General features: G+C 31.1%; 2 protein-coding genes and 1 long non-coding RNA gene across 6 annotated transcripts; 1 reads left to right on the top strand and 2 right to left on the bottom strand.

The window, feature by feature from the left end:
• Window positions 1–8,603: 8,603 nt before the first annotated feature.
• LOC8285166 (single-stranded DNA-binding protein, mitochondrial) lies at window positions 8,604–11,096 on the top strand. 2 transcript variants are annotated; one of them, XM_002529225.4, is made up of 6 exons: window positions 8,604–8,753; window positions 9,094–9,275; window positions 9,466–9,674; window positions 9,790–9,890; window positions 10,523–10,582; window positions 10,763–11,096. In XM_002529225.4, exons 1-6 carry the CDS (start codon window positions 8,681–8,683, stop codon window positions 10,777–10,779), a joined length of 642 nt encoding a protein of 213 aa, XP_002529271.1. In that variant the 5' UTR covers window positions 8,604–8,680; the 3' UTR covers window positions 10,780–11,096. The 2 variants fall into 2 exon arrangements, with proteins under 2 accessions (XP_002529271.1, XP_048231189.1); XM_048375232.1 differs by lacking the exon at window positions 10,763–11,096 and having other exon boundaries at window positions 9,779–9,890.
• Window positions 8,711–14,153, bottom strand: LOC125370248. 2 transcript variants are annotated; one of them, XR_007216218.1, is made up of 4 exons: window positions 13,458–14,153; window positions 12,991–13,055; window positions 12,179–12,250; window positions 8,711–8,841 (listed from the first exon to the last, which is right to left on the bottom strand). It is a non-coding gene; the product is annotated as an uncharacterized LOC125370248 (long non-coding RNA). The 2 variants fall into 2 exon arrangements; XR_007216219.1 differs by having other exon boundaries at window positions 12,991–13,051.
• Window positions 14,154–21,780: 7,627 nt separating this feature from the next.
• Window positions 21,781–25,502, bottom strand: LOC8285167 (probable LRR receptor-like serine/threonine-protein kinase At3g47570). 2 transcript variants are annotated; one of them, XM_015725439.3, is made up of 4 exons: window positions 25,005–25,502; window positions 22,746–24,875; window positions 22,268–22,645; window positions 21,781–22,172 (listed from the first exon to the last, which is right to left on the bottom strand). In XM_015725439.3, exons 1-4 carry the CDS (start codon window positions 25,429–25,431, stop codon window positions 22,165–22,167), a joined length of 2,943 nt encoding a protein of 980 aa, XP_015580925.1. In that variant the 5' UTR covers window positions 25,432–25,502; the 3' UTR covers window positions 21,781–22,164. The 2 variants fall into 2 exon arrangements, with proteins under 2 accessions (XP_015580925.1, XP_015580924.1); XM_015725438.3 differs by having other exon boundaries at window positions 22,746–25,502.
• Between the last annotated feature and the right edge of the window lie 378 nt (window positions 25,503–25,880).

Here is a 25,880-nt window from a genome sequence, read left to right as displayed (position 1 = left end):
TTTATTTATAAAATATAAGTAAATAAATATAATTTTTTATAAAATATATTAAATATTATTTACATCTAGACTTTATTTCTTCAATTATATTAAATAATAGTTAAAATAATAAATAAATATATTAAAAGGATTAATAAAAATATATTTTTAGCATAAAAATATATAAAATAAATATAATGGATATTCTCGAATTCGAACCCGATCCGGCTCCGCTTTAAGATTTTCTTTTTATCTCGTACCCTCCTTGATCCTTGGTGGGATGGAAATGAGAAAGGTCAAACCCGTCCCATTACTATTCCTACCCAAGCTATTAATTGGACTCTTATACTCTCTTATTCATTTAACTTTCATCTTAAGTAAATTATTTAATTTTCTAATAAAATAAAAATATTTACTTTATTTTAAAACACAATGATCATAGAAATTTTATTTTTCAATTATGAATTGAATTTTTTATAAATAAATAAATAAATAAATAAATATATATATATATATATATATATATATATATATATATATATATATATATATATATGAGATATTAAAACTCTTTTATGTCATTTTTGATAAATGGTATTTTTCTTTTAATATATATACTTATTTTCTATGCGTACTTTTACATTTATTGTATAATTAATTTATTAACTATTTAAATTATTTTTTTAATTACATAATTATTATATTCTATAAAATAACATTTTAGTTATTTTTGTTATTATACTAATAAATAAAGAATTTTCTAATTAAATAATAATTCAAATTTTGTAAAATAATACATATCAATTTTATGGTTTATCAGAGATTCAAACTTGTATTTGAAATTTGAATAATATTATTGATTTGTTAAATTTCTAATATATTTAAATCATGCTAAGTTTGGAGAATTATTTTTATATATACATGATTATTGGGCGTTTGTTGTATGGTAAATACTCGAACAACAAACTAAAATAGTATGGACAATTAATATTTTAAGAATAGTGGTATAAATCAGATGAGAAAAAATAATACGATATGCTTATATTAAGAATAAATTATGATTTTAAATGTTAATATGCTTATGATAGAAATATATGATAAAAATAAATGACTTATTTAAAATAAGATTATTATCTTTTTCTAGAAAAGATTATAAGTATAACAATTATTTAGTTACTATATTTATAACAATATAAATATAAAAGTATGAACAGATTAAAATATTCTTATAATTAATTAATTACTAACCTTATCTTATTCTAATTATATATGTAATTAATTTAATTTTTTAATCCTAATAGAATTAATTAGTAATTAATCTAATCCAGTTCTAATCCTATCATATTCTTATATACATTCCTAATTCTATAAGAAATTGATGAATACATCATACTATATATATACTTATGATGGAGTTCAAATAACTCACAACAAATTTTTGTAAAAATTGAAAATAATAAGTAAAAAAATATTTATGATACTTTTAATTTTGTTTTATTAATTAATTTATTCACATGTATGTTTTCTTAATCCTAAAATATTTTCATATATATCTTAATCTTATAAGAAATTGATAAATTACTTTATATCACACTCTATATATAGAATTTAAATAATTCAATATAAATTTTTATAAAAATTGAAGTCAAGAAGTCATTGAGACAAATGTATGATTACTTTGAATTTTTATTTTATTGAAATATTAATTTATGTGTTTATTATTATTATAATAATACTTTATTAGTAGAATTACTTATTATTTACTATTATATTATATACTAATTTATTAAATAAGATTATATATGTTATAAAAAATTTATAATAATAATTTGCACGCGTAACCCGCATGACGATTAATACCAGTATATATAAAAACACAGAGGAGGAGAATTTTCAAAATGAGTAAAATATCTTTATACTTAATCAGTAATTACTAACCTAATCCTATTCTAATTATATATAAAATTAATTTAAATTCCTAATCCTAATAGAATTAATTAGTGATTAATCTTCTAATCCTATCATAATGTTGTATACATTCTTAATCCTATAAAAAATTGATGAATATATCACATTATACATATATATCTATGATGAAGTTCAAATAACTCATTACAAATTTTTATAAAAATTAAAGACAAGTAAAAAAAAAAAAAGATATGCTACTTTTTAATTTAATTTTATTAATTTATTTATTCATGTGTATATTTTTTGTGAAAGGCAACACAATGGGATCAAAAGAAAAAATAGAAACAGACTAAGAGGGAAACAACATTGCTCTTGTACGCAGCCTCGCCACACGAAAATATCAACATGAAAAACCACATTTGCAAGTTTGTGAGCAATAGTGTTCTCTTCACGTCGGACATGAGTCCAAAGGATTGAATCAAACTTGAACGACATCATCTTAATATCTGCAATAATGTTACCCCCTTCTCATAGATTAACTTCCTCACCTTTGATAAGTAAGGTAATGTTTGCATTATCGCTCTCAGGAACCACGTTCAAACATCATTCATTTTCTGCAATGTGCACCCTCACAGCAAGGCCTCAGCTTCTGTATGATTACCTCATCAATATTCTTGACCATCTTATTCCATGCACTCAACACCCGCCCCTTCTCAACACACAACACAGCCCCTAAACCCCAACATCTGTGACCAACTTTTCCCGCATCAGTATTAATCTTTGTATATCCAATAAGAGGGGGTCGCCATATACATTCGTAGGCTTGCCTGCGGATCTTTGTAGGTTTTTGTGCTTGTATTAACTCCGAGTGCATCTTGTTTATCATTATAAGAATCTGCTTCAAACTGAAGTTCTTTTGTTTAAATAGGATTTTATTTCTGATGAACCATATATTCCACATCAAGAAACAGCTATACCCAAGCATATCCTTGTTAAAGACTTTGTTAAAAACTTGATCCACTTTGGGAAATCCATATTCCCAATGTTACCTACATAGTGCAAGACAAAAGCCCTCCACGCATATCTAGCAATAGGGTAATCTCATATCACATGACAAATGGATTCCTTAGCCTGCCACACCTATCACATATATCATCACGTAAATTCCTTTCTTGAAAAGTTTTTCTTTAATAGGGACAAAGCCTTTCATGAGAGAGAAAATAGGATATTTTTGAAGGTACTTTAAGTCACCATTAATCACTCTAAGTTTTACCAACCTCAAGAGATGCCCCACACCACCACTATTTGAACCTTTATTCATCTTTACCTGTAGGTAGTAGGCCAAACGTAGAGTGAACAATTCCATTTTTTAGTAATGCCATATTAACTTGTCTTCCAAGCCATGCCGACTAATGGGATTTGCCTTAATAATTTCAGCATCTGAGGCAATAAACATTTGGTCCACTTTAATCTCATCCCAACAAGTCCCAGCCTCTTTCATTAGATCTCTAACTCGTATGCCACTACGTTCATTAGACAATATGGTCCATACTTTGAATGAAGAGGCTCGAGGTAGCCATGAATCTCCCACAACAATTGAGATTCCATTTTCTACCCTCCATCTAGTACCTCTTTTAACTAGATCGAGCGCACCAATAATATTGTTCCAAGTGAAGCTTTCTCTATGTTAGACCTTAGCTTCAAGAAATGTAAAATTCGAATAGTACCTCACCTTCATGATTCTAACAACAAGGGATCAATCATTATTAAGTAACCTCCACCCTTGTTTTGCTAGGAGAGCTAAATTAAAGCTTGCAAAGTCTCTAAACCCCATTCCACCTCTCTGTTTAGAACAACATAGTTTGTCCCAAGAAGCCTAGTGTATAGCATTCTAATTCTCTTTTGATCTCCATAAGAATTTGGCCATCAGTATCTCTAAGTTCTTATAACTGGTTATAGGGATTTTTAAAATGCTCATGGTGTACGTGGGGATTGCTCGCACTACTGATTGAATAAGAATAACCTTTCCCACCTTAGATAACTTCTTTTCCTTCCATTCGCTTATTTTTTTTTCCATATTCTATCCGATAACATATTGAAAACTTCTTTATGTGATGCACCAACTTCCATAGGAAGGCCGAGGTACTTGTCAAATTTTCCCACCAGCTTTACCCCTAAACAATCACTAATCAATTTCCTTCTACGTTCGGGAACATTTTTACTGAACATGGATGAAGAATTCTCATAATTAATTCTTTGTCTTGATGCCATCTCATACACTTGAATTATGGCTTTAATCCGTATGCTTTCCTCCTACAATGCCTTACAAAAAAAATGATGGAATCGTCTGTAAAAAATAAGTGGATAACTGTTGGTGCTCTCCTAGCAACTCGAACTCCATGTATTGCTCCCATTCTTTCTACCTTTGAAATTAATCCTAATAAGGCCTCTACACACATTATAAAGAGAAAAGGAGAAAGAGGGTCTCCTTGTCTCAATCCCCTTTTAGGATTAAAATGCTAATGAGGAGAGCCATTTATCATAATAGAGAAATAAACAGTAGTAATACACCTCATAATAAGATAAATAAAACACACATCAAATCCCATTTTTTTCATCACCTTCTTTAAAAACAACCACTCAAACCTCACACACCTTACTCATGTCTAATTTCAAAGTCATAATACCTGTATCACTTTTTGATTTTTTTTTTTTTTATGGTGAAAGCATTTAAAGGCAATTATTTGTTATTAGGCGATCATGTATAAACGCACTTTAGGTTTGAGAGATTAAAGAAGGAAGCACACACTTTAGTATATTAGAAAGAACTTTTGACACTATCTTGTAGATAACATTGCATAAACTAATGGGTATGAAATCTTTCATTGATTGAGGGTGTTTAATTTTGGGGAACAAAACAATATTGGTATGATTGAAATTTTCAGGGAAAAGAGCATCATTGAGCATATTAATAATAACAGTAGAAACATCATCACCAACAATATTCTAATATTTTTGAAAGAGAAAAGGGGACATTACCATTCGGTCTATGTGATAGCCTGACCTAGAGAAGCGGTCCGATAAGGGCGGAAAGTGGATGCCGGGGCAAAGATAGGATGCTTGGACAAGGAGCGGCTTCTCACAAGCTTCTAGAATGGTAGCACTCTAAGGTACGAGGGAACGTGAATGAATCGAATTGCACATCGAAATAGGGGGGGGGGAATAATTGATAACATATATGTAAAGAGTTGGAACTAATCACATGAGGCGCTTTTTGGTTGTTCGATTATGGAGTTGTAGGAACTCTAAAGTTAAATGTGCTTGGTTCGTGGGATTTTCAGAATAGGTGACCTCCTGGGAAGTTCTCGAATCCGCTAAAAGAACAAAATCGTGAGGCCAGTGGGGCCAAAGCAGAAAATATCTCATGTGACTTGGTTCTTGGTCGTTACAAATAGTATTAGAGCAGGACTCCTCTAGTAGATGTGTGGTTCGAGGATGAACCAGGCGGAAGCTGGTGGGTATGTGATAGCCTGACCTAGATAAGCGGTCCGATAAGGGCGGAAAATGGACGCTGGGGCAAAGATAGGATACCTGGACAATGAGCGGCTTTTGGCAGGCTTCTAGGATGGCAACACTCTAAGGTATAGGGGTACATGAATGAATCGAATTGCACATCAAAATGGGGCGGGGAATGGTTGATAACATATATGTAAAGAGTTGGAATTAATCACATAAGGCGCCTTTAGGTTGTTCGGGTGTGGATTTGTAGGAACTCTAAAGTTAAACATGATTGGTTCATAGAATTTTCAGAATAGGTGACCTCCTAGGAGGTTCTCGAATCTGCCAAGGGGATAAAACCGTGAGCCCAATGGGGGCCAAAGTAGATAATATCTCATGTGATATGGTTCCGGGTCATTACAATTTAAGTGCTTTATGAGAGTGCATTTGTTTTAGAGCTGTGTAAATATCCTCTCTGAGAAAAGTTCTCTGTAAGAATCGCAATTGGTCTTAATTCAATCTGTTGTTAACTCCTTCTAGAGCCTCATCAATGTATAAAAGATTAGATGAGTCAAAAAGATGTTCAAAATATGATACCTCTTTTGACCTCCAAATCCCGAACTCATCCTTAATACCTGATATTGCGTTCCCTGATTTTCTTTGTGATGCCTTATAGTGAAAATAGGTTATATTTCTATCTCCCTCTCTCTACTATTCAACTTTTGATCTTTGCATCCAAAAGATTTCTTCCTTGTCTAGAAGCTTGTTTATTTCTTTTTCTAATATTGCATCAGCTACAAAATTATTATCATTTAGATCAGCATCCTGCGAGGCAGCAATTGATTTCCTCTTCTCAATAATCAATCTCCTAATATTATCGAATTTCTGATTACTTCAGGTCACCAAACCACCAAGGTAGTGATTAATCTTATTACATATGGAAATCCAGTTCCTTCGTGCTGTACACAGTCTCGATTGGCCTATATTTTGATCTTCGACGTCATTTCATGTATTTGTTTAACTTAAAACACCAAAATATCTTCTAATAGCTGTTATCGATAATTATTTGAATTAAAAAGATTTTATTTTGATATTCATCAAACTAAATATCCGATAAATAAAAAAGAATTATTATTTAAATTATTAATATTATTTGATTTCCTAGGATTTTCTAAATCCTACTATTATAAGTAAAAGGCGATACTCTAGGTTTAAGGTTAGCTATTTTTAGTAATTGTGAGAAAATTCTTATTAGTAGTTGATAGGAATCAAGAAAAAAGAAGACAGCAAGAACTTTATTTTAGTAAATGTTTTTTCATAGAAAGACAGTATGCTTTTCAAAACCCTTTTCTACAAACCAAACATTAGAAACAAACCTTAAAAGCACTAGATTCATAACCAATATTTAATTTCACCTTCTCATCATCATTATAGACTCGAGAATCAGCACAATACGGTGACAACTTGAGGATTTTCAAATCCAGCATCATCAACATCCTCTACTCTCTTTAATTTTATGTTATAAAAAACATATTAGGATTAATTGTGAATATTCTACGTGATTTGTGTGTTCGGATCTAGGATTTTAATAATCTAATATGCTTTTGTAATGTTTATGCATGCTAAGTTTTGAATTTGATAATATATTTTTATTGGATTTTGGATATGATGAATCAAATAAGTAGGTTTAGCATATTAGATTTGTTTTTCCTTTATGATAATTTATATTATTATATGATTATATATGATTTTAAGGTTGCATGATTAGTTTTAGGATCTGCTATGAAAAGCTTCTATCTTTCGTTATTTTATTTTATTTTATATAATATATGTTCAGTCTTTGTTTTATTCAATTTTTATGTTTTTATTTCGTGCTTTCTCACATATTAATAATGTCTGATATGTTTCATGCATATAAATCGACATCTGGGTGAGAGAGGGCTGAAAATTGTTCAAAACCGACTTGAGCAAGAGCTTAGAGCCGATCGGCTCATTAACCTTATCAATCGACTATTCTTGGATTTTTGCCCTAATTTTAGACTTTTTAACCGTTTTTGGAGATTTTCTGTACTTGTAACCTAGATTAGTTGTTTTCTTTAAGTTTATTAGTTGTAGGAAGGGTTATAATAGTTAGATTTACATTTTTGCTTTATGTTTTTCTTTATTTTGGATGTATGACAAATACTTGATTACCTGATTGTTAATAAAAATTGAACAAATAGACATAGGTCTTAAAATTGGACTTTGGCATGAAATTTGTAGTACATTAGGTTATTGAGATGGTAAATTGAGCTTAAGTTAAAATCCATATAGGCTTAATAGGTCTTTGCCATATTTTTAATTAATTAATGAATCCAATTAGAATAAGATCATTCAATTGGACCTTGGTAAAGGTAGTCCATTTAAGTTAAAAATTTGGTAATCGAAAGCATAACTTGTAATTAAGCTAAACTAGACGGGCCTCTGTATATAACGAAATAGTTAATTAGGTTAACAATTTAAATGAGGATTGGGTCTAACTAAAATGGGTTAGATTTAAGTGGACCTCACATGTTATAATGATTATTTATAAAATATCATTGTTGTGTTTATAGGGAATAGCCCGTTAAATAATAAATTTAAACATAATGGTACACAAATAAAGAAGTTGGCTTTCAAATCCATCTTTTGATGTAACAAAGCTTTCTTATGGAATCAAGAAATGCCACTCAATTAGTAAAAGTGTCACAGAAAATTATTTGGGTGACGACTCCATATCTTCACGTTAGTCTCTGTAACTAGTTAGTGTATTTTCTATTAGGTTGAAAATTCTTACAGTGCTGTAGTTATTATAGACATTTGGGTATGCGTCCGAACCCATGATCCACAAATAGGGTTGAGGAGAATAAAAGAAAGAGGATGATGATAAAGAAGAAGAGTAAAAGAAGAAAATATAGATGATCGTATAAAGGCCGTAGAAAAAAAGAAAGAGTTTACAGTATTTTTTGCAAAAGAAGTTGGTGTACATTTAAGAAAATAGTACACATAGTGTAAATGATATTATTTCAAAAGAAATGGTATTCTCTGTAATTTCTTCTTAAAAATGTCAAAGGAATAGTTTGTTGCCAATGGCCCAATGCTGTTGCAAACATGCTTTTGCTTTCGCGCTTTCTTTATGGGCTGTCGTAGGCTCAGCCCATATGTCCTTCCCTTTCCTTTCTGGCCTCTTTTCTTTTCTCAGGGCGGGCACATTTTTCACTCGCTCGTCAGACCACTATAACAGACCAGAGATTGAACGCCTTAAAATCGCCTAAAAATGAGTTCACTCGCTGTCAAATTCGCTAAGTTCTTGAGAGTCTCTTCTCCTGCTGCCACTACCTCTTCTCCAGGTCATCTCTCTCGCCTTCTACTTGTACGGATATTTTTATATGTGCAAGTCCATGTTCATGTTCGTCTTCTTTTCATATGTTAATGGTCCTGTACGAATGAATTTATAGGTGAAAATATATATGCTCCATTTTGGCTATTCTATAAAATGCAGTTTGAACAACACATGTTTTGGCTGCAAATATTTGATCATTTTTGTTCTCAAAGGAATTTTATCGAACACTTGATGAACACTAGAAATATATAATTTTAAAAGTGTGCATATTTTTTTAGGATAATTGTGAAATGGGTGTTTCAGGTAAATAATTTGAGGTGACTTATTCTTTTTGGATGTGACTGTAGTGGTGGGTTTGCAGAGAAGCTTTAAAACATTGTACTCAACTGAATCATTTAGTGGAGAGAATGATGTCGGGAAGAATAATGAGTTGGACGAGGAGTTTGATGATTTTCTTGGTGAGAAACCTGAGTTACAAATACAAGGTGTTGATCCTAGGAAAGGTTGGGGATTTCGTGGCGTCCATAAGGTATTTGATTTGAAATTTTAAAAATCTTTAATCTTTAAATTTTTCAATATTCTGGATTCTGGATAGTGCAGCTGTCCACTTTACATAAGTGATAAATAAGACTCTCAAAAAGACAAATTGTAGAAAATGGAGTTTTGTTATTCTGTATCTTTCTCTATTGCTGTCTAATTTAACTTGTGGTCATACACAGGCTATCATCTGTGGGAAAGTTGGGCAAGCTCCTGTACAAAAAATCTTGAGGAATGGCCGGACAGTAACTATTTTTACTGTTGGAACAGGGGGCATGTTTGACCAAAGAATAGTAGGAGCAAAAGACTTGCCAAAACCTGCTCAGTGGCATCGAATTGCTGTGCATAATGAGACTCTTGGGGCCTATGCTGTTCAACAACTTGCCAAAAAGTATATTTCCATTTTTTCGAATGCCCAATTTTTACTCTGCTTGAGAGAGAAAACAAAGGAGAGCTAATTTCCTCAATGATTGTCTTTTTGTCTCATGAATGGAGCTTTGGTGCAGTTCTTCTGTTTATGTTGAGGGCGAGATTGAAACTAGAGTTTACAATGATAGTATAAGTGGTGAAGTTAAGAACATTCCAGAAATTTGCATACGTCGTGACGGTATGCTTTTCTTATATATCTGCTTATCTCCATTTATTTCAGCACTTCTGCCCATAAGGTGTGCTTGTTTTTAAAGCTACTGCTGAATAAGTTTTAATGCTGCCCTGAAAATTTTATCTTTCTTTTAATTGACTTGATGGCATCTCACACCTTTGTCTTCGATATTATCATTGACAAATGTGGAGATGGATGATATAACTGCTAAGTGGTTTATGAAAACATTCCCCAACATTAGGCCTTCTGGTGTAAAACAAATCATAATTATAATTACACTAGGTAATTATTCAATGGAAACAGAGTTGTGAAAGTCTTTACAATTGTGTTCTTTTGAGTTCTGACCTTGTATTTTCTTTTTGGTTGTTTTCTCTGGCAATGCACTGGCAATGAGAACACGGAAATAAGTGTAAAGAAAGATCACATAGAGTTTAACATAATTTTATGGACGGTATTCAATTAACACTGGCCCTAAAGATTTTGGGGATGGTAGAAAGGTTGACAGACAATATAAATGAGCTATTTTGCAAAGATATAGATAAATTGTGAACTAGATTATCTATAAATTTAGCATTGATACATTGTATGGTGTACTTCCATATCCTCACATTTTTTACCCTGTTATTTACCCCTTGCAGGGAAGATTCGCCTCGTAACAAGCGGAAAAAACGTCAGTGATATTTCGTTTGACGATCTTCGTAAGTTTTGTTTTCTCACTGGTATTTCTTACCAATGACATGATCCAAGTCCGGACTCTGGATTGCCCTATGTTTTCGCGAGTCATATTACTTATTTCCAATGCACTGTTATCTTTGAGCTAAAAATCTGCTTTTCCTTTTTCATCTTCTTAAACCTCTTGTATTTATGTTGCCTGGCAGGCGAGGGACTGTTTTAGCTGAAAGTGAGTCTACATCAAAAATCTTAGTTTTGGAAAGCATGACTTCCTGGATCCTTTTTGTAAGATTTAGATACTGTTCTAGTGTGACAAGTCGATTATTTGGTTCAGTATTTTAATTAAAGACTTGGTTGTTTAGTCAGTCTTCTGTCTATATTCTCTTTTCTTCTGTGTGGTTGTGGGCGGCATGCATATGCTTCCTTTTTTTCTTTTTTCTTTGTTAGTTCATGTTTTCAACATAATTTGGGAATAGTCTTACACTCCGTAGATTTGAATATGAGATTTTCAAGTTGAATTCGAAGTCTAAAATGTTGGTATGTCCTTTTGTGGATATATGTTTAGTAATTTATTAATAACTAGTTCTTAATCCAAATTTTAATAATTTAACTTGTTATTATTCATTTATAAAAAAAATTAAATAACTAGGAAAAAATGAGAATTAGCATGTTAATTTGTTTAGTAATTAATATTTAACTTGCAATAGATATCTATTTTTCTTCTGTATTGTTGTTAATTTGTATCTAAATATAAATGCCTGATCCCATAAATAAAACCATATTTGATAGAATTTCACCACTTTCAGGAGAAATATTTTATAATATAGATTTTTTTCCCTTACATTATTATTGTTTTCTTTTTTGTTATTCCCATTATCTAATATAAAACCTCACTTTTTCTGTTTTATCAAATTTCAATTATTTTTCATTTTTTTCTTTGTCTATTTTTAACAATCTTGTTTATAATGTATGACAAATTGCAAGAAACATGAACAAATTAGTTTATCATATAGTGCATATATATATTATATATATCATTATAGATAAAATGGATGCTCCCATGCCCTCATCATTATTATTTTAATGTTCTTAATTATTCATGTGTCAAATACTTGAATCCATAATAATATAAAATGGATGCCTCATATGCACTCATCATTATTATTTTAATGGTTTTAATTGTTCATGTATCAAATACTTAAATTCATAATCATCAATTAAATTATTTTCATGATTCATAAAATCTTAAACTAACATTTTTCTTATAGATTTCATATACCAATAAAAAGAATAAAATAATCTATGGTAGAACTTTTCTTTCATTTAATTTGAAAATTTTTTAGTGCATATATATACCGTGATTCGATCTGTGAGTCCGTAATCGGCACTAGAGAATGGGTAGGCGTAAGACCATCGAATCTCATAGTAAGTATGACCATTCACTAACTTTATTAAATCTCATCTAATAGCACTGATGTCATAATTTATCTTAATCATTAAACTCTACATATTTAATTTGGGCTGGCAGTAGAACTAGGCAAGATCTGAAACTACAAAAAGTACAATTGATAAGCCTATTATTTCTACTGCGAAGAATCTAAAATTTTACAAGTTAAACATACCAAATCAATTATATCACCCAATGATGAAGGGGTCGGGTTGCTAGATAAGAGCCGCGAGAAGACTAACAATCACTGATATGAAAAACAGTAAAATTGAGACTGTCAGTATCGAGAGTGAGTTAAAATCATATATCCCAAAAACAGTTACAAACACTTTAATAACACATTTATTTAATTTAAAATAAATATTAAGTCATGTAAAAATAAACATGTCATGCCATGCTTAATTAAAAATAACTTTCACCTACTACGGGACGGGCAGAACCCTAATCCCAATACTAAACATCTCGACTCTTTCTCATTCTAACAGAACCAACGCCCAGAGAGCGAAGCTCAATTAGAGTTCTTAAATCCAGTTCAGTCACTTAATTAACACTAACACTCTTAGTCTTTCGGCTCTCTTACTCCAATAAGACTGGCACCCAGAGAGCGAAGCTTGACCAGTGTCCTTAATTCTAGTATGGTCACTTAGATTTCCAAATAAGCCGGCGCCTAGAGAGCAATGTTCGACCATGGACTTTTACTCCGGCACACTCACTCTACTTAGCCCAGAGAGCAATGCTCGACCAGGGCAAATCCTAATTTACCTTTTTAAAATTTACAAATCTTTACCTCCTTATTTTCTGTCTCTGATTCATGTTCTACAGCCGTCCCATCCCGAGTCAACACGAAACAATAAAATCGTAATGCAGCAAATAAAACTTATATAAATAGCGATTAAAATAACTGATTAAAGTATTAAATCATGTAATCAAAATTATTCTTAAAATTTCAGCATAACACATGCAAATAGACATATGACTTTAACTCACAGCTTTGACGACCTCCTAGCTCTGCTCCGATGCCTCGAGTGGAGCGAGCCGAACTGAAGGACTATCTAATCACGGAAAATAATTAATCAATAACGTTGAAATATTTGACAATTAACCCTAGGTCTAGATTCCTAGGACTGACTGTCTAAAAATCTCGACTCGCGTAAATTCTATCGAAAATTCGGCAGAACCTCCCTTAAAATACAGATATTTACCCTCCGTAAAACGGGTCCAGGACCTGCCAAAGAATACTTCAAATATTTTCAACAATTTATTTTAATGGGAGTCGGGTCCCCAAGACATCACTTTTTTTTTCCGATTCTGCCACACATCACAAAACACGACTTAAGGCAGATAGTCCGACAATTAATTATTTTAACTTACAATATTTTTTTTAATGCTCAACACAAATCAATAAACACATAATTTACCAAAGAATTCTAAAATCAACGGGCCAGAGAAATTACCGAGACGCTTGATCGCTCGGTCGACTCGCCTCCAGCCGCCAGAGTCTGATCCGACAATCTGAATGCACCATCGGACTCGAAACGATGCGCTGTTGACGATTCCCGCTTCCGATCTTCCGATCCGACTCCCGATCATCTGGAGAGATTTACGGATGATCTCGGCCGTCGATTTTTAAACGGATTCTGATCGCCACGAAACCGGTGCCATTGGAAAGCTTGAGCTGAGCAGAGTTTGGATATGCCCTCTGATCATTCATCCATAGCTGAAGCTCGCCGAAAAAGCCAGAAAACGCAGGCTGCCCCTAACTTTTCACTTCGTCGGATTTTGCAATTCCGGCAGCCTCAAAGTGTGGAGATGGTCGGAAAAGAAAGCCTCGAGCTACTGATCATTTTGAGCTCAGAATCGCCGGCAACGGCTGCCGGAAACACCATGAACGGTGGCAAAGCGGCTGCCTCTCCCATTTCACGCCTGCTGACGCCGTTCACTGCCACTGCTGCCGCTAGCTTCCTCGCTGACGCCAGCAGCAGCTTTTGCCGCCACTGCGGCACCACGGACGGGCCTCCACCGCTGCCGCCACTGAAGGCCGACGCCCCCTATCTCCTCCTCTTCTTCCTTTTCTTCTTCTTCTTCTTTTCTTTCTTTTCTTTTCTTCTCTATATCGATAATTGATCCCCAAACTTTTCTTTCTTACCATTTAGTCCCTCAACTCTTTTAATTACAATAATTTCGTCCTATAAAATTTTCAATTAACCCTTAAGCTTTTCTTTAGCTTTTCAATTAAGCTCCTAACTATTTAATTTAGGCCAAATTAGAATTATTGAAAATATACAATTATATATTTACCCTTACTTTTAAATGTTAAATTACTAAAAAGCTCTTGCCGACATATTTAATTACAAATATACCAAACATATAAATTTTTATTAAAACTCCATATTAATAAAATTATACTTTTAATCCTTATCCCAAAATAAATTTCCAATTTAGTCCTAACACACAATTAATCTAATTAATCAATTTGCTAAATATTTTTCAATTTAAAATTTAACACCACTAGCTAATGAAAATGCCATTTTCTCCAATAACTCTTTTATAAAATATCATTTTCAAATTCTTCCATAAATCTCAATTATGGAATTTAATTTATATATATTCATTGGGGAAAAATTTTAAATAACCAAAATACAATTTATTTTTCAAAGAATTTACTTAATTAATTTCTTAAAAATCAAACTAATTGGATATAAAAAATAACTCCTTTATTTGTCTAGCATTAACATTTCCATTTAAATCATTTCCATTCAAACCAAATAAAAAAAATACAATAAAATTAATTTTAATAAAAACTCATTTATTAATTATTATTAATATTATCATTATTAAAAGAAAATTCCGGATATTACAATATGAAAATAAAGTTTTTTAATTTTTTAAATTACTTTTTATTATTATAAGTTATGATTTAATAAGATTTATTCTTGTTTAATTTATTTCAACCATTTAATTTAATTTAGTTGCACTTAGTTGTCAAAAAAAGAATTATCTTTATTTAAAACTTGATATTATAAATCTTGTTTTAAATTCTCTATGTCCTATCCTTTTTTGCAAGTTGGCTCCAAGCTCTTTTTTATTCTTGCAATTAATTAAATAAATTAAGAAAAAAGAATTTGATATTTACTTTTGAGTTTTATTTCTTTTATCAAGAAAAGAATGCATTATACTAATTCATAATGTCTCTTACATGGGAACTTATAACATAGGTGTGATTACTTATAAAAAGTTAGTTTTTTCTAGAAAGTTTTCAAATGGAAACATAAAATAAAATTTTATTTAACTATACTATCTTTTCAAAATGAAACTGGAAAATAATTTTTTATATTTTTAAATTATAACTAAATTTTAAAAATAAGCTTTAATATGTTTTTTATATTCTTCTTTATATAAGATGTTGTTTGTTTTCAAATAAAAATAATGAGTTTTTATTTATTTATTCTATATTTATCTTTTAATTTTAAATAATCACCGAAATAGAAAAATAAAAAATAATATATATATTAGCATGTAAATATATTTTATAAATTTTTTATAAAAATGAAAAGTTTTCATTTTTTTAAATTTAAAAAAAAAATAAAAAAAAAATTCTCTAGAAGTAAATATGTTTATAAGGATTATGTATTAGCTAGTCTAACATTTTTTGCCAAGTTATGAGCTACTTGGTTATAAAATCTGTAAATATAAAAATGGACCACATCATTCTTAGACTAAACTAATTACATAATGATATATGGTATTTTTTTATTAAGTATTGTATTTCGATCGATTGTTTGATGATAAATAAATTAACCAATACAAATACAACACTTAATTAAAAATAATATATATTATTATTAAATTAGTTTGGTTTATAAATGATGTGCTAGAGTAAATCTATCTAATAATTTTTTGTTGAAATTGAGTTAAAGGCTGGTGACCCATCTTATTAAATAGTATATTGATTCACGTTTTTAGAACAAATAATATTACTGTAATTCACAAATAGTATTCACAAGCAACTTCCCCATCATCCCCAAGGGCTTTGAAAAATAAATAAATCTTTTGGCTTCAGAATGCTCATTTAGGCTTTGATAATAAGACTTGAGGTATTATGGCTTTCCAAACGAAGAAGAAGAAGAAGAAGAAGAAGAAGAAGCTTGATAAGTATTTCAGAAAATGATGATAAACACAAATTATTAATAGACAAATATTCTTTAGGGAATTTTTAGATTACAAATTCAAAGACCCTGAATTTTATTTTTTATTTTATGTATTGAGAAAAAAGAACTATTTAATATTTTCTCAAGATATTTTATTCATTCAATTTCACATTAGAACGTCGTGAGAAGAAAAGAAATTGAAGGAAGAAATAAGATATAGGGAGAAATAAAAAAAAAAAAAAAAGAGAAAATAAAGGAATTGTGAAGTGATAGTCAGATTTATAAGAGCAAATCAGTGTATATATTTATGAAAATATAAAGGTCTTGTCTCAAAAAACTGCTCATTTTTTGTCATGGAAAATATTATAAATATTTAATCTACCACTATGTTATTTAATTAAGGATGTTTTTTATTTTTCTAAGTGATAATAATATTAAAAAAAATTAATTAAACATTACATGCACAAATCTATTATTATTGGATATGAATTAATAATGGTGTACTTATTATAATATTATTATAACATATATAAAAGTGTGAATGCAAAGTTAAAATCCTACGAGTTATGTGATGAGTGCATCTAGATATTTATTTTTTTTATTTTTTTATTTTAGAATAAATAGTATAAAATAATTATTAGAAAAATGTCATAAAATAATTTCTAAGTGTGAATTATATTGAGATAATTAATCATTTTTTAATTATAATATACATAGAAATTGTGGCAAAAAAGGCAACCTCTATAAAAAAATTTAATATTTTATATTTTACATAATCTTTATTTCTAGGGGCTATAGTCGTTTTTACTTTTATATATTTAGATTTAATCTATAGCGTATAAATAACAAAACACTCCTTCAATAGTTTTAAAGTAACTGCGTATCTACGATTTAAATTCAAAATGTTAGTTAAGCTGGAAGAGACTCTTACTGTCTTATTTACACGATCTTCATATTATATGCTTCCTATATTAACATATGGGCCTTTTTATCTTCCACTGCAGTACATTAATATTATTAGGAGAAATCTGGCAAACGGAAGAAATAAATTGCTATACATGGAATGGAACTTACCTTACATAGTAAGTAGTAACCTATAAAGGATCAAAATCTGTTCATGTCTTAAACTTATGCATGAAAAAGATCGCACTTGGATGGCGTGGGATTACATCATTCATTGTTATATAAAGGGCTATATGAATTAATTTATATAAATTGGATTTAAATACAAATTTTAATAATTATTAGTATAATTATTCCATTTCTTAATTCAAAATTTTTATGAGAAACTCTTTAATTAAAAAAACTCATATATTTCTAATGTGTTCTTTACTTTTATATATTTCTTGGTGAAATCTAAAGTGTCGTAATTTACGGTGACTTAATTTTTCTTTCAATACTTTTATATGTTTATTTAATGAAAATTGATAAAATTTAAATTAAATTTATATAAAAAAAATTTAATATAAATTTGATCTAAATTTATAGATTTTAATTGAATAAATACATAAAAATATTAAAAAAATAATTACATCATTATAAACTATGGTGCCCCAGTGACCTATTTTTTGTATGTTTTTCCCTTATATATTAACATATGGTCACTTTTCATCTTCCACTACATTACATTAATATTATTGGGAGAAATCTGGCAAATGGAAGAAACAAATTGCTATATATGGAATGAAACTTACCTTGGATAGTAAGTAGTAACTTAAAAAGGATCAAAATCTATCCATGGATTAAAATATTAAATGAAAAAGATCGCACTTGGAATGGCGTGGGATTAAATGAATCGTTACTATATAAAGTGCTATATTAATCAACTTTTTTCAAGAATATAGCCTTCTTTCTTCAAAAAACAGAACATAGCATTCTATTTTTTACTCATGGCCCGCTTGCACATAACAATATTCTGCATAGTCATTCTTATTTTACTGTGCATCGTAACATCTTCGAATGGAAGAAAGCTTTTGATCATGGAGAATGGAAACGTCATTCCTTTAAATGATAGAGCACCATCTCCGAAAGTAGTCGCTGCCACAGTCCCTAGTAAAAATGCTGGCCTACTTCTGCTTTGTCAACACCGAAAGAGTTGTAATCTTTCGACCAAAACTTTGAAAGATGGGTCAGCCCCAAGTCCTGGAGAAGGTCATAAGATTAATGACTCTGGCCCAAATTCTGGAGATGGTCATAAAATTAATCTCATCGCCAACATTTATGAAAATAAATCTATCCCAAGTCTTGGAAAGGGTCATGGTCTTTCGACTAAAATCTTAGAAGATGGGTCTACTCCAAGTCCTGGAGAGGGTCATAAGATTAATCTCATAGCCAAAATTTATGAGGATAAATCTATCCCAAGGCTTGAAAAGGGCCATAGTCTTTCGGCCAAAATCTTAGAAGATGAATCAGCCCCAAGTCCTGGAGAAGGTCATAAGATTAATTACTCTAGTCCAAGTCCTGGAGAGGGTCATAAGATTAATCTCATAGCCAAGATTTATGAGGATAAATATGTCCCAAATCTTAAAAAGGGTCATAGTCTTTCGGCCAAAATCTTGGAAGATGAATCAGCCCCAAGTCCTGGAGAAGGTCATAAAATTAATTACTCTAACCAAAATCCCGAAGAGGGTCAATAATAAAATTAATTAGGCTAGCCCATGTTCTAGAGAAAATAATAAGATTAATCAATCTAGCCCAAGCTCTCGATAGCATCATGATGATTGGCTATTTGTATTTCATTTATTTTTTCCAGAGAATAATATATTGAGCCTAGGCTCATTTTGTGCTTGGAATTACTTCTGTTTTAATGCAATGATATTCAGAATGCAGTTTGGATGACTACTGAATTTCTTACATGTACGAAACATTTTGGTGTTGTCTAATTCGTCATTCTTTTATAGTTTTGGATTTTTGGTATAAATGCAAATAAATACATATATCAACCTTTAGGTTTAAGGGTGTGTTTGGTTGGAGGTTAAGGAAGACAACAGGTGAGGTTATATTCTCTTTCTTCCTCCATCACCTCATCCCCTCCCTCTTTTCTTCTTGTTTTTATTACTATTTTTCTCCTTTTCTCCTCTTTCCGAATGCTATTTGGTAAGCTTTGAATTGAGTTCCTAAAGGTTTGGACTAAATACTATTAGAATATATGAATTTTTTTTAATATGATAATAGTCCTGATTAATTTATGATTTTTTGTCAAATTTAATTATTTTAATACTTTTATGTTCCCGATTAAACTATATACGATTTTCTTATATTTAATCCTGATTGTAAGACTAATTAGTTTTAATATCTCTGTAGTCCTAATTAAAAAAAAAATCATTATGGATAATTGTAAATAAAATAATTTCTTTAAAAAATATGGATTTATTGGTAAATATTTAAATATATAAAAGGTATTATTTTTCTGTTTATATGCTCTCTCGTTCGACTCAGGAATTGAGTTGATGAGTGTACTAACAAATGCATATAAGGATTTTGTTTTATGATCTTGTCAATGTGAAAATGAATACTAAAATGTGCAACTAAATAATTTAAATAATGCAATAGTTTTTTTTTTTTAATGAAAAGAATGAGGTAAAATCGATTGCATACTTAAAAGGATTCTTTTTCTAATTAACTGACTGTTTAATTATACAACTATATAGCTATCATGTTTAAATTCTATCAAAATCTAGTAATGAGGACCTCATCGAAATGGAAATACACATTTAAATTATTTACCTATACTGAAATTTAATGATAATTTCAGTGATGAGGAATGGAAACTTTTCATTAGAATGTACATTAACTTGTCATATATATATATGTAAATAGTTCTTTTTATATATTAATAAGTAAGATATTCAACATGAAATCATATATTATTTTATTTTTATAAAGAAAAAAAATAAAAAAATTGTTTACAAAATTAAATTAATATTTATAAGAGATATAACGAATAATTTATTTGTCATTTCTTGGTAAAAGAATTCAAATGAAGTTACTATACATTAATGTTAACAAAATAATAACTAAAATTAAAAAAAAAAAAATTTAGTCTATTCATTTTAAATATAAAAAACTACTGATGAAAAGTTTCAATTTGGAGCTTTTGTAAACTGAAGCTTTTTATTGTCCTAACAGCTGCCGGCTGCTGTTCAAAAAATTTAACCAAACACTTTGACATAGCTGTTGGAAACTGAAAAGCTATCGGCTGTTCTCCAATAGCTATTCTAAATACCCCCTAAAACTTGTTTTGTCTTCTGCCGTTTTTATAAATTAAATTACCTAAACAAGAAAAATACTTTTCTTTCCTATTAGCTACATGATAATATAATATAGTTAATATAATTTATAATAATTAGAATAGTGTGAACACGGCTTTTTAGGTTCGTCTTACACGGTATGCGACTATAATATGCTATCGAAAGTTGCTTGTCTGTATTAGGCTCGTTTGAAATGAATAGTTTAGAAGGAGGCTTTAAGGGATTTATGAGCATGAATGATTAATTCTAAAGTATGTTCATGCGTCAATGATTAATTCTAAAGTATGTTCATGTGTGGATTTTAAGATTGTGCGTTAGGATAACTGTCCGGAGGAAATTAGCAAAAAATTAAGTGAAAGTATAATCAGTTGAGTCCCACATACTAGATGAATGGATAAACATATAACATTACATTTTTCAGTAATATATTATTTATATTTATTTTCTCATAATTTGTCAGAATAATGCCACTGAAGCATGTATTTTAAATGCAAATTTAGAAACTTGATATTTTCTATAGAAATTGGGAACAAATAATGCTATTTTTAGTTTTATTTTATATGCAATTATAATTTTACTTAGCTGGATAAATGAGTATACACTCATTTATGTGACCTATGAGATCACATTTTGAGCTTCAAGTGTAAACAAATTATACTATCTTTGGGACATCGCTTAGTATACACATAATCTTTAGGGCATATGCTAGGTGGTGTCTTTTTGGGGCTTATTGTCTGCGCGCGTATGACTAGTTATTTGTATTTTGTGCTGCCAGGTGAGACGTCTTTGCGCTCAAAATTTTCGGGGATCAGTAGGGTACATCTATGAGTATATATTGTTTTCGACTAAACATTAGAAAGTTAGGTCCAGTTTGAGTAGGACAGTTACAGGTTTGATCAAACTGGAACCGGAGGTGGCCGACTCTATTATTACGATGTTTACTTTTATATATGCTATATCATATTTATATTTGATATACAAATTAATATTAATAAGGAATATGCAACATATATGCTTTATTAATTATTTAATTTATATTAAAATTATAATAATTTATTTGAAAATTGACTAATATAATTATTATACAATGTGTAATAAATTTAGCCATAAAATATGTATATAATATTAATTCATAAATAAAATATATATAATTTTTATTAAGTTTGGCGCAAAGCGCGAATATTAAACTAGTTTAGAATAATTTAACGCATATTGAATAGAATTTTTAAGGACAATAAAAAAAGAGTTTTAATATTCTTTAATTCTCTTTATATTGAGAATTTGTTTTGCAACTTTTCTTTGGAAGTTATATGGTAAATATTTCTTGATTGTTACCCTATTTTTTTAACTTGGATTTACCAACTGATTATGGGTGAATCTGAATCTAAATCCAACAAGGTTTATAATAGCAAAAAAAGAGATATTAATTAACAACTATCACCAAGCATGATATTGCATATACAGTCATGAGTGGTGATAATTCCTCGAGGATCTTAATCTTCTGGAGCCTCTTGCACTTGCGATCAAATCATGCCAATGGAACTGGGCCACTTAGTTTTAGTCGTTTTCCTCATAATTATATATTGAAGTAAGGTACAAATTCTGTTAATTATACACACAGCATATTTTTCTATATTAGAGAGCTCACACTACATCCAAGCTGAACATATATATGTCATACTTGCAAATGTTTAATACAAGCCCGTGGAGTAAAAACCATGAAAATATGGTTTTAATGATCCACTTCCAGTGTTCTTCGAACTTCATAAACCTACACAGACGAAATGGTTGTCATTTACCCACTGTAAAAACCAATTTTCCATATAAGAATGCTGAAAATTATAAAAGAGGCAATGAATTACTTACCCTCTCTGGTTCGGATGTAATTACTTTTTATGTAGTGTAAATTAGTGAGTGCATTACTTATGTCCATTCTATCTTGAGGAGACTCCATGGAACATGCTATCCCAACTTTGATCATGGAAATTAAGCATTTGACTTTGCTATCTGCAGCTTTTGGTTCCATTGACCCTTGATTATTATTCGTTTCATCTCCTTGTAGCAGAATTGGATCTACAATCTCCGACACTTCATCAGGTAATGCCATTCTGCAAATGCTATGAAGGTTATGGTTTCCTGTAAAGTTGTCGTCTGTGGGTTTCTTTCCTGTCATCATCTCCAGAAGTAAGATCCCATAGCTGTAAACATCTCCACTCGTCGAGACCTCACTTCCTAGACCATACTCTGTGATTGAACAGAAGAAAAAAAAATAATAAATACCTTCTCATTTTAAATTGAGAAAAGTGATGTAACAGAATTGAAAAGTTAGCATATATATAACGACCTGGAGGTGCATAACCAATTGTCCCTCTCACCCCCATTGAGCTACTTTGAGCAGGATTCGCTAGTTGAGGTAGAAACTTTGCCAGACCAAAATCTCCGATATGAGCAACCATGTCTATATCAAGAAGAACATTGCTTGGCTTTAGATCGCAATGAATAATAGGCCTTTCACACTGATGGTGGAGATAATCCAGTGCATTCCCAATATCAATAGCAATGTCTATTCTTTGCAGAAGGCTTAGACTGTTAGTTTCAAAAGGAGCAACCCCTATACCTGAACCCAGATGTAACCAGTTTTCTAGGTTTCCGTTTGGCATGTACTCATAAACAAGTGCTTTAAAGTCATTTCCTTGAAAATCAATACTTGTGCAGGAAGTTATGATCTTCACAAGATTTCGATGGCGAATGCTTTTCAAGGCTTCACATTCGGCCATAAAACTCTTTGAAGCCCCCCGGTGTTGGAGGTTGAGTACTTTGATTGCAAGAGCTGGTCCGTCCTCATCAAGAATTACTTTGTAGACAGAACCAAAGCTTCCCGCACCAATCAAACTTTCAGCAGAGAACCCATTAGTTGCCTTAAGAATGCTCTTGTATGAAACTTCCTCCAATGATTTCAGTACCAAGGTGTCAGAAACTACCTCAGTTTTCGGATGTTGGAACCAGCAATAAAAGAAGGCTGATATCAGAGCCACAGCAAAGACAGATGATATTGAGATTGCAATTATTTTAACATGATCAGACTTGCTTTTCTTTGATACCCGGCAAGTTGGCAGCTTGAGTTCTTCTATTCCCCCACAAAGCTTGTCGTTACCTTCTAATGATATTACACTTGAATTTGCAAAAACACCTTCCATTGAAACCTCGCCTTCGAAATCATTATAGGACAAATTCAAATATTCCAGAGCAAATTTCACAAAATACTCTGGAATTTCGCCTGATAAATTATTCTTGGACAGGTCTAACTCTCTCAGACCTTTTAAGGCTTCAAATGATGTGGGAATGGTACCTTGGAAATTGTTGTCATCCAGACGAAGAAACTCAAGGCTATTACAACGACCAAGGTCATCAGTAATATTGCCAGATAGATTGTTTTTGGATACAATCAATTCATTCATATTCACTAAGTTGCCAACTTCTGAAGGGATGGATCCAACCAATTGGTTTTGAGATAGATCTATTGAAACAAGCATACTAGGGAGAGCAAAAAGTTGGTCAGATATGGAGCCATTGAGGTTGTTTTGTGAAAGGTCAATGAATACTAACTCATGGCAATTTCCAAGGCTAGAAGGGATGGTACCATGTAAGTTATTATCATTCAAGTGAAGTAGATTTAAGAATGATAAGTTTCCAATTGATGAAGGAATTATTCCTGTTAATCTATTATGGTCAAAAAACATTGAATATAGATTTTGAAGCTTACCCATATCTGATGGAATAGAGCCAGTGATTTGGTTAAATTGTATACTCAACCTAGACAAGCTAACAAGACCACTCAACCATGAAGGGAGCCTTCCATGTATTCTGTTTTGCCCAAGTGATAGCCATTGAAGTGGTGATGATAAATTGGCGACAGAATTCGGAAACGCTCCCTCAAGCTGATTGGTGGATAGATCAAGAAAAACAAAGCTGGTGGAGTTGAGCAAAGAAGTGATAAAATCTAAATCATCATCTTTATTGCTACCAAGACTATTTTGATACAAAGCTAAATGAGACAGGTGTCGTAAGCCTCCAAAATGAGCTGATAATACTTTTCCTGTGAAATTGTTTGTTCCTAAGTCGACGTATACAAGCTCTGAAGCATTGGATAATGAAACTGGTATGGATCCACTAAAATGGTTTCCCCACATTTCTAATTCCTGAAGATGAGGTAGTTGGAGACCGATATTTGATGGAATACTTCCATGAAGCAAATTATCAGACACCAGCAAGAAAATGATGGAAGAAAGGTTGTAGATGGATGCAGGAAAAGTACCCGAGAGCTTATTGCCATGAAGGCCGATATATGCTAAGTACTTGAGTTTACCAAAGGATTCAGGAATAGTTCCATCCAAGAGATTTCCATCAGCAGCAAAAACTTCAAGTGAGCTGAGATTACCTAGAGAAGGTGGAATGCCTCCGCTGAAATAATTCCCTATAATTGAGAGTCGTATGAGATTAGATAAAGTGGAAAGCTCAACTGGAATCTTTCCTACTAGCTTGTTGTAACCTAACCTGAGGAAAAAGAGGTTCGAGCAGTGTGATAAGTTGGATGGAATTTCACCTTCAAAGGAGTTGTTCTCTAAACGTAATACTTGTAGCCTAAACAAATGGCCAATTTCTTGTGGAATTTCTCCCTGCAGTGTGTTGTTTTGAAGGATAAGCTGTCGAAGGAAACTCAGGTTTCCTACGTGTGGAGACAACGAACCCACCAAGCCTTTAGATTGAAGATCAAGAACGGTGACTCTTCTATGTTTGCTGCTGCATATGACGCCATCCCAGTTGCAGAAATGGACAGAATCATTCCAGGATTTCAAAGAATACTGAGGGTCATGCCTAATCTTTGCCTTGAAGTCTAGCAAGGAAAGATGATCAGTCTTGTTTCCATCAGCAGCAGCAGCAGTGCATAGTGTTCTCATTCTTAGTTGCACGACAAGTGAGAACACAAAACATCTCACAGAAAAAGCAAAGATTACTCTCAATGAACTCATTTTTATGCGTAAATGGTGAATCCTCGATGTGTGAATTTAACATTTCATGAAACATTAAATAATAACTCCTCACATCAATACCATTAACAGTAATATGATGACTAATTAAACAATCAACTTTTATGAAAAATGTTATAAATTACTTCAGTTATTTCTAACCAAACGACACCGATATTGGGAAAAAGATGAAAAAAAGGTAGGTAGCTTATTAATTTTGTGAACCACTCAATAATACACTCACATTCTGTGAGAACACAAGAGAAAATGATTATGTGAGAGGAGCACAGATAAAGAGGTAGATAAGTGTCTATTTGGTTTGGTTGAAAATTAAGGAGATGATAACGAAATGCATCATTCCATGAAAAGGGTCCTTGGTACATTTTGATTACACCGACGAAATATATATATATGGGATTCCATTAATTTCTCTTCGTTTTTCTCTCTCTCTT

Source organism: Ricinus communis, chromosome 6 (assembly GCF_019578655.1).
Source record: "Ricinus communis isolate WT05 ecotype wild-type chromosome 6, ASM1957865v1, whole genome shotgun sequence".
In the NCBI taxonomy this organism is placed as follows: domain Eukaryota; kingdom Viridiplantae; phylum Streptophyta; class Magnoliopsida; order Malpighiales; family Euphorbiaceae; genus Ricinus; species Ricinus communis.
This window is presented reverse-complemented; position numbering and strand designations above follow the sequence as displayed.